Source organism: Miniopterus schreibersii (genome assembly GCF_964146895.1).
Source record: "Miniopterus schreibersii genome assembly, chromosome: 9".
Taxonomy (NCBI): domain Eukaryota; kingdom Metazoa; phylum Chordata; class Mammalia; order Chiroptera; family Miniopteridae; genus Miniopterus; species Miniopterus schreibersii.
In genome coordinates, this window is record NC_138118.1 from 3,004,722 (window position 1) to 3,013,739 (window position 9,018).

General features: G+C 59.9%; 1 protein-coding gene across 1 annotated transcript; it reads left to right on the forward strand.

Moving 5' to 3' along the window:
• Positions 1-1,384: 1,384 nt before the first annotated feature.
• Positions 1,385-9,011, forward strand: ATG9B (autophagy related 9B; the record flags this gene model as incomplete). Its single annotated transcript, XM_081148106.1, has 14 exons — positions 1,385-1,934; positions 2,066-2,109; positions 2,288-2,352; positions 2,479-2,640; positions 3,355-3,496; positions 4,933-5,687; positions 5,869-6,022; positions 6,244-6,423; positions 6,931-7,167; positions 7,346-7,479; positions 7,686-7,782; positions 7,971-8,094; positions 8,180-8,321; positions 8,487-9,011. 13 exons carry the CDS (start codon positions 1,385-1,387, stop codon positions 8,305-8,307), a joined length of 2,772 nt encoding a protein of 923 aa, XP_081004232.1. The 3' UTR covers positions 8,308-8,321; positions 8,487-9,011.
• Between the last annotated feature and the right edge of the window lie 7 nt (positions 9,012-9,018).

A 9,018-nucleotide genomic window follows, 5' to 3' on the forward strand; every position in this document is an offset into this window, starting at 1 on the left:
TAATAAATTGACTTGAACTGGGTGGTGGTGGTGGTGGTAGGGAGGCTGCAAATGGGGTGGAACTGGGTGAGAAAGTGTGCCAGGATTAGCACACAGGCAGGGTGTGTGGGAGGGGTCCTATAGTAAGTGTGGCAGAATATTGAGGTGAGTGAGGCTGAGGGGAGACGAGATGAAACCCCACATAACCAATCTGGACAGATGTCTCTGAGACTTCATGGGAAATTCCTAGCCCCTCTACAATGTGGGATTCCATTTTCGGCACTAGGATGACATTTCTGGGAGGAGCGACTCTTGTTTCCATAGCTCTGCCCCCTGATCAGAGATAAAACTATGCAAGTCCCGAGCTAGGATGACAGCTCTCCCAGGAAGGAGGCGTGGAAGGAGAAACGGGCCTATCTGGACCCCAATGTTGTGGGCAATTCTGTGATTGCCTCCATGTGCTTCCAGGGAACAATCTGGGAAGCACTCTGTTCCTCTCCATTTCATGGATACTGGCCCCTACGTCAGCCCTTGGCCTCACACCTGGCTGGCTGAGTCAGCATCTCAGGCATGGGCTTCAGTAGGAAACCTGGTGGGTGATTCAGGGCCTCAAGAATGGCGTTGGACAAGCCACCGGACCAGCTGCCCGGGCCTCCTCCCCCTCCTTGTTGACGTGGCCATGAGGAACTCAACTCAGTCAGTTCATCCCTTGGTACCCAAACTATCCTTCCAAATTCCTGACCCCCAGCTGCCCTCTGCCGGTTCAGTCCTGAGGCTTCTCAGGGGCCTCCAAAAACTGGATCAGGACTTGGGGGAAAGGGTTTCAGGGTTCAAGAGAATAAAGAAGTAAACATAATGGAACATCCAAGGAACTCCACTTTTCTACTGTAAGCTCCAAACACCCGCCTCTCACGTCTGAGATCGCTGCTCTCCTTTCTGTCTTCCCTTCCTTCCTCTCAGTTTCCCCCAACCTGGACGCAAAGTTGGGCAGTCTCCCCTCTTGATTTACCATCTTGACCCCATAGTCCTATAATCCTGTGACGGGGTTTTCTTTTTGCTTTTGTTATTTTGGCTGCTACTCTCTGGACTCCCCTTCAAATCTACTTGAGGTCTGAAGACGGGACAATAGGTGCCTCCTCTGGTCGGTTCTCAAGCCTCCGACTCGCCCCCCGATGCCCCTCCTGCATGGAGGCGGGGCCCTGACAGCCTAGGCTGCAGGTGGCCCTGGAAGGGGGTGTGAGTGCTTAGACAGGTGACTGGGAGCTGGGACGCCTGGGGCCTGCCCCAACTGAGTCACTGTGTTGTTGTTGCTGTCCTATCGAAGTTCCTGCTCAGCTCCTCAAACCTCGGTGGAAGCAAGAGCAGCTCCCCGCCTTCCAAGCTTTCAGGAGAAGCCACCAACCCAATGGTGAGGCGAATGGGCTGGGGGGGGAGCAGGGGGCAGCTGGGGCGGTGGGGAGACCTGGGGCCTGGATCGGTGCCCCTCCTCCCCATGCCACTGCCTCCTCTTCCCCCTCCTCCGTGTCGCGGGCCTGGGGGAGGGAGGCTCTCCATCTTCTCTCTGTCCCCTGCTCCTCACACCAGAAGTGTGCCTTCCTCAGCTCCTCCCCCAGCCCTGGGGGCCCCCTGCCCAGCTGTGCAGACCCCAGGGGCTTCTCAGCCTAGACACAGTGCCCCGCCCACCCCAGCCACACCCCCAACACAGGCAGAGCCTGTGATGAGACTCACCTCTGCTCCCCCTTCCTGGGGTTCCCACTCCACCCCACCCCTGGCCTCGGTGACTGCCCCTCCTTTGCGCCGATGCCCCCAGGACAACCCTGGGCTGCGAATAGGCCCTCTGATCCCTGAGCAGGATTATGAGCGGCTGGAAGACTGTGACCCTGAGGGGTCCCAGGATTCACCCGTTCACGGGGAGGAGCAGCAGCCCCTGCTTCATGTGCCTGAAGGGCTCCGAGGTGAGTGTGCAGGTGTGGGGCTGTGGGGGGAGTGGGTTGGGGGGGGCCTAGGGGGTGAGGCAGCAGGCCGAGGGCCTGGAGAGCACGCTCAGATGAGAGCCGAGTCCCAACACCCTCCCCTCTGTGCCCAGGCTCCTGGCACCACATCCAGAACCTGGACAGCTTCTTCACCAAGATATCCTTTGTGCTGGGCCTGGTGGGGGCGGCACAGAAGGGCCCCTGGGGCAGCCGCCATTCTTGGCAGGGGGACTCCGAGGGTGCAGTGGGTTAGGGGACTTTGGGTGGAGTGAGGGGGAGGCATGCTCAGGAAAGGCCCATCACGCCTGCGGCTGATTTCTTGACACACCTGCCACATCTACAGCTACCACCAGAGAAACGGCTTCTCCTGTATCCTGCTGGAGGATGCCTTCCAGCTGGGGTGAGATGCTTGTCCTGGTTGTGCCTGCTGACTCTAGCCCACTCGGGGCCTTCCCAAGCAGCCAGGGCCTGGACTTGGGGGAGAGGGTTCCGAGTGGGTCTGACCACTGAACCCCCGGCCCTCCAGGCAATTTGTTTTCATCATTGCCTTCACCACCTTTCTCCTGCGCTGCGTGGATTACAACGTTCTCTTTGCCAACCAGCCAAATAACCGGACAAGACCTGGGCTGCCACACAGCAAAGTTACTCTGTCGGATGCCATCCTACCCTCGTCCCAGTGTGCCCAGCGGTGAGTTGCCACTGGTGGGGGGAGGGGGGAGGGGAAGACAGTAGACAAGAGCCACCCATCTTTTGTCCCTGGGCTAGATCATCAGTTCTCCAAGGTTTGGGTCTCAGAATACCTTTTTTGTTGTTTAAATGTCTTTATTGATTTCAGAGAGAGGAAAGGAGAGGGAGAGAGAGAAACATTAGTGATGAGAGTCATTGATCAGCTGCCTCCTGCACGCCCCCTGCTGGGGATCGAGGCCACAACCCCAGGCACGTGCCCTGACCGGGAATAGAACCGTGATCTCCTGGATCATAGGTCAATGCTCAACCGCTGAGCCACGCCGGCCCGGCTCAGAATACCTTTTATATACTTAAAATTTATTGAGAACCCTAATAGCTTTTGTTTATGAGAATCATAGTATCTATATTTACTTTATTAGAGATTAAAGCTGAGGACACATTCCATCAGCTGTCAGTGTGATGTCACCTAGCCTCTAGAAAACTCTACGTTCATGAGAGAATGAGAATAAAAATGACAGAAACACCAGTATTATCTGAAAAAAGTTCTGACCTTGCAGACATTTTCAAGGGTCTCGAGGACCCCCAGACACCCCACACTTTGAAAACTGCTGGTCTTGCTGGATCCCCTCCACGACTTTTCCATTACACCCCAAGTCTCATCTCCCTCTCAATGGAGGTCGCACTTTCTCGCTATGTTACTCCCCCCTCCCCCCAGGATCCACTCAAGCCCCCTGCTGGTCTTCCTTCTGATCCTGGCTGCAGCCTTCTGGCTGGTCCAGCTGCTTCGCTCAGTCTGCAACCTCTTCAGCTACTGGGACATCCAAGTGTTTTACAGGGAGGCCCTGCACATCCCCCCGGTGAGCTGGGTGGGTGCATCTGTGTGGAGGGTGCCGTGTCGGGGCAGAGGATGGGGAGGAGTGGGGGCTGTACAGACAGACTGGAAAGCAGGCAGAAGGCCTCAATGACATCCACCCTAGGCCCTGAATAATGTTAGGAGGTGGGGTACTACCACTTATAAAACACGGGCCCTACCCTGGTGGAGCTTAGCAGATTTAGATGGGTTACAGAAGATGACTTATAGTCACATGCTTGTGATATTTAGAGGAGGGGCGGTCATCTGGCTTTACAGAGCAGGAGGAATTGGGGTGGGGCTGAGAAGGACAGGAGGTGGGGGGCAGGACAAGCCCTGATGCAGAAAGGGGAAGGCAATGAGCATCTGTGGGCAGCAGTGAGAAGATCAACCCACCAGCCTGTGACTGAGGGTTCAGGCCCCGTGGGGTGATCCCACTCCCCTTCCTGGCTTTGCCCCCTGCTGCTGTCAGCCACTGCAAGGACCCCTTCACTGTCCCCGGGGTTCACTTTGCCCTTTCTTCCCTCCCTGTCTTGCTCACGCTCCTTGCTCTGTACCCAAGTTCTTCCTTTAAAGCATTGCTCTAAGGTCATCTTCTGTAGCCAGCTCCCCCTAGAAATCTAGAGCCTTCTCCATGCCTCCCTGTACAGCCAAGGGGAGAGGCTCTAGAGAGTCGCCTGGAGCAGGGGAGACCAGAAGGACCAGGGAGGCAGAGGCAGTGGAGGGGAAGAGGCAGACTACTGCTCCTGCAGGAGACCGCACACCCTCCTTCCTTCATTTCCCTCCTCCCCTCTTCCTTCCAGGGGAAGGGGAGACCCTGGGATGGACTGGAGAGGCTGGCCCGGAGGGACTTGACTAAGCTGGACTGGGGCAGCTGGGTGAAACTGGGCTAACGTGAGGTTTGCAGAGGAGATCCAAGTGAGATCTGACAGCCTCCACCCCAGACGTGGACACAGCCAGTGCCTTAGGAAGGTTACTGCGGGGGAAGGCATGGGGTGGGCAGTTGGAGGCAAGCCGCCTGAGGCCTGTGGACCTGTGTTGGCAGGCGCCTGGGCACTGTGGCCACTCAGTGTCTTCTGTGTGTAGGACTTCCCCGGGGGAAGGGGAGGGGGCTCAGGAAAATTTGCTCTTAAGGAGCTGAGGTCAAATACCTGAAGAGTTTAACCTGTGAGGTGTCGCTGGGAAGCACATGACTCATGGCCTCAGGAGTGGCAGGTCCACGTGGAACAATCCAGAAGAGAATGCAGGGTAGTAGGAAATGGCCCTGGGTGGCGACACAGTTAAGGAAGGGCAAGGAGAGTAGAGAGTGGTGACAGGTTTCCCACCCGAGGGACACTGGTGGGGGGGAGGGGCTAGGGATGTAGCTCTGGTCGTGGTGAGTTTGGGCATCACGGTGCAGAGGGATCCGGGGCATGGCCCTCACCCCCCCCCCCCCATCCTCAGGAGGAGCTCAGCTCCGTGCCCTGGGCGGAGGTGCAATCGCGCCTGCTGGCGCTGCAGAGGAGCGGGGGGCTGTGCGTGCAGCCGCGGCCGCTGACCGAGCTGGACGTCCACCACCGCATCCTGCGCTACACCAACTACCAGGTGGCGCTGGCCAACAAGGGCCTGCTGCCGGCCCGCTGCGCGCTGCCCTGGGGAGGCGGCGCGGCCTTTCTCAGCCGCGGCCTGGCGCTCAACGTCGACCTCCTCCTCTTCCGAGGGCCCTTCTCGCTCTTCCGCGGGGGCTGGGAGCTGCCGGACGCCTACAAGCGCCACGACCAGCGGGGCACCCTGGCGGCGCGCTGGCGGCGCACGGTGCTGCTGCTGGCGGCCGTCAACCTGGCGCTGAGCCCGCTGGTGCTGGCCTGGCAGGTGCTGCACGCCTTCTACAGCCACGTGGAGCTGCTGCGGCGCGAGCCGGGGGCGCTGGGGGCGCGCCGCTGGTCCCGCCTGGCCCGCCTGCAGCTGCGTCACTTCAACGAGCTGCCGCACGAGCTGCGCGCGCGCCTGGCCCGCGCCTACCGGCCCGCCGCCGCCTTCCTGCGCGCCGCCGCGCCCCCCGCGCCCCTGCTGGCGCTGCTCGCCCGCCAGGTCGTCTTCTTCGCCGGCGCGCTCCTCGCCGCGCTGCTCCTGCTCACCGTCTACGACGAGGATGTGCTCGCCGTGGAGCACGTGCTCACCGCCATGACCGCGCTCGGGCTCACGGCCACGGTGGCCAGGTGCGACGGGACCCGTCCGGGGAGGGCCTCATTCCTTCCATTTGGCGCCGAGTCCCCCTTTCCGCTCCCCCTATCCCGACTCCTCCCAACGCCGGCGTCCCTCTCCAGCCCCGCCTCCCCCATGCGCGCGACCTCCTAACCAACCGCAGGCACCTTTTCCCACCCGGATCCCGCCCTCCAGGTCTTTCCTTCCGGACGAGCAGTGCCAGGGGCGTTCTCCGCAGCTCCTCTTGCAGTCGGCCTTGGCCCACATGCATTACCTCCCCGAGGAGCCCGGGGCTGCGGGTAGGGCCAGCGCGTACCCCCAGATGGCGCGGCTGTTGCAGTACCGAGCGGTGAGGGTCGAGACCTCGGCGGGGCTGCTTGGGTGTGAAGCCAGCTCTGCAGCCGTCTGGTCTTGGAAAGGGCCTGGGACTAATAGGCCCCGGGCTGGCTATCTTGGCAGCCCGGGAATAACTGGGTTGGAGGGTTCCTGCCCTGGTCAGCAGCCTTGGGGACCTCTTGGTCCTGGTCAACCTCAGCAACCCTTTCTCCCCTCCACCCCCTTCTTCCTCAGGTCTCCCTCCTGGAAGAGCTCCTGTCCCCTCTTCTCACCCCGTTGTTTCTGCTCTTTTGGTTTCGACCTCGCGCCCTGGAGATTATTGACTTTTTTCATCATTTCACTGTGGATGTGGCCGGGGTTGGTGACATCTGTTCCTTTGCCCTTATGGACGTGAAGCGCCACGGCCACCCTCAGGTTAGAGTCCTTCCCTGGATGTGCGGGGTAGTGGTTAGGTAGGGGTTTGCCCCCTAGCTTCATCGCTTGCCACCTGTGACCTTGAGCCAATTACTTCACTTCCCTGGGCCTAGTGTCCTTGAGGACAGTGAGTGTCCTGAGGATTACACATGTGATGTGTGTATAATCCTAGCGCCAGTAAATGGACTGAAGGCCAGCAGAGAGGCGGAGAAATGGGCTGGCCAGTGGGTGGCGCTGGAGTGAGACTGGCCCTCCCCACCAAGGCCTTAGGGCTAGCCCTATGGTCTGGTGTGTACAGATTGACAAAACACTGCGTCCTCGAAGCTTCCTGTGCTGGGCCTGGACCCAGGTCCTGCTCTGCTGCTGTGTTTTTGTGACCTTGAGCAAGTGTCCACTGTGGCCTGCGTTCTTTCACCTGAGGACTGGGGCTGGTGTTTCCTGTCCCGCCTACCCCACGAGGCTCCCACTGCAGCTATAAGAGCAGTGTCCGTGGCTTTTTTCTCTCAGTGGCTCTCGGCGGGACAGACAGAGGCCTCGCAGTCTCAGCGCGCAGAGGACGGAAAGACTGAGCTCTCCCTGATGAGGTTCTCCCTGGTGCACCCACAATGGCGCCCCCCAGGGCACAGCTCCAAGTTCCTGGGGCAACTTCGAGGCCGGGTACAACAGGATGCAGCCGCTTTGGGCGCCACTTCCGTTCGCAGTCCGGTCACCCCCGGGGTGCTCAGCGACTCCTCCTCACCTCTGGTGAGCCAAGCCTGGCCTGCCCTCTGGCCTCACCTCCAGCCCTGCTCACCTCCCCTTCCTCTGCCTCACTTTTTGTATTCACTTGCTCACTCACTGGTCCAGCCTGCTCTCCAGCCTTGCTGAGACCTCCTCCCTCCACTTCTGTCCTCTCTTCTGACCCGTCTTCTCTTGCTCACAGCCTGAGGCCTTCCTGGCTAACCTCTTGGTGCACCCCCTGCTGCCCCCACGGGACCTGAGCCCCACAGCCCCCAGCCCAGCTGCAGCCACTGCCAGCCTCCTGGCCTCCATTTCCCGAATTGCCCAGGACCCCAGGTGAGGGGTGGGGGCCCGAGGTGCAGGGAAGGAGGGGTGGTGGGACTGAGCGTCCAGGAGGAGGGTGCAGGGTGCGGGGGCACGGGGGTGGGTGGTGGTGGCAGTGGTTGGGAGGGTGTGATTAGGAAGGGGAGGCTAAGCCTGGCCCTCCCTGTGGGTTGCAGGGGGAGGGGCATGTCTTTGATGTATCCCGCCCTCTGTTCCAGCTGTGTGTCCCCTGGGGGCACTGGGAGCCAGAAGCTGGCCCAGCTGCCAGAGCTTGCTTCTGCTGAGATGAGTCTTCATGCCATCTACCTACACCAGGTGAGTGGAAAGGTCAGAAAAGAGAAATGTGGGGAGAAAGCAGCTGCCCAAAAGGAGGCTGAGGAGGGGTAAGGAAATACCCAACAGGGACTGGAAAGGAGGCTTCAAAGCCCTCTGCGCCCAGCCCAGGGCCTGGGCCTTGTGCTGAGGGGCAGGAGGGAGCCCTCACTCTTCTTCCTCCCATTCAGCTCCATCAGCAGCAGCAGCAGGAACTGTGGGGCGAGGCCTCAGCCTCCTCCCTGTCCAGGCCCTGGTCCAGCCCCCCGCAGACACTGTCGCCTGATGAGGAGAAGCCGTCCTGGTCCAGTGATGGTGAGGCAATCAGAGTGTGCAGGGGGCAGACCCTGGGTGGTAGCAGGCACCCGGGCATTGCCCAGCTGATGGCTTTTCTCATCAGGCTCCAGCCCTGCCTCCAGCCCCAGACAGCAGTGGAGAACCCAGAGGGCCCAGAACCTGTTTCCTGGAGGGTTTCAGGAGACCACGGACACTCAGAAGGAGCCTGACCAGGCCCACAGCACTGACTGAGAGGGCTCCTCAGGGTCAGTATTGTCTAACTGGGTGGGGGAGAGGGGTGAATAGGAAATTAGGTGGAGCTAGACTTGGAGGGATGGATGGGAACAGTGGTGGGCATTTGGGGTGAGGGGATGGCCAACTCTGGAACCTAAACCCCTGGACTGCTTGCTAAGAGCCTTCTCCTCCCTCAGGTACCCCAGCTTTTCCAGCCACAGGAGATCAGAAGAAGTGGAGTAGAAGAACATGTTGAGCCCTTCTTAGGGCCCCCCCAGAGATGCTTTAGTTGGTCAGGACTTGGGGGTCAATGATGAACTCGCCCCAGAGAGCAGAGAAAGAGTAGGAGAGGGGATGCGAAAGGCATCTGGAAACAAGTCTTACAGACAATGCTCACATGGAGAGGAGAAGGGGACACCCCCAACTAGCTGCCCTGGAGCGGTTGCCTGGGAAGAAGTCCCTGAGTATCCTCAAGGTGGGGGGCAGGGCCGAGGCGGAGGCTAAGCTAAGTGTAAGGGAAACAGTGAGGAGCATTACTAGGAGGAGTTCGTTCTTCAGGGTCCCATGGGATTTGTGGAGGGGGGCCATGGGGACTGTGAGTGGAAAGACCAGAGAGGGCTGATGTTTTTGGAGTTCAGCGTCGGTGTGACGTCTGAGGAAGTGGGTGTGGCTCCCCATCCTGTCTGAAACAAGCAGTAAAGGTTGCTCAAGGCTGAGTTACACATCTGT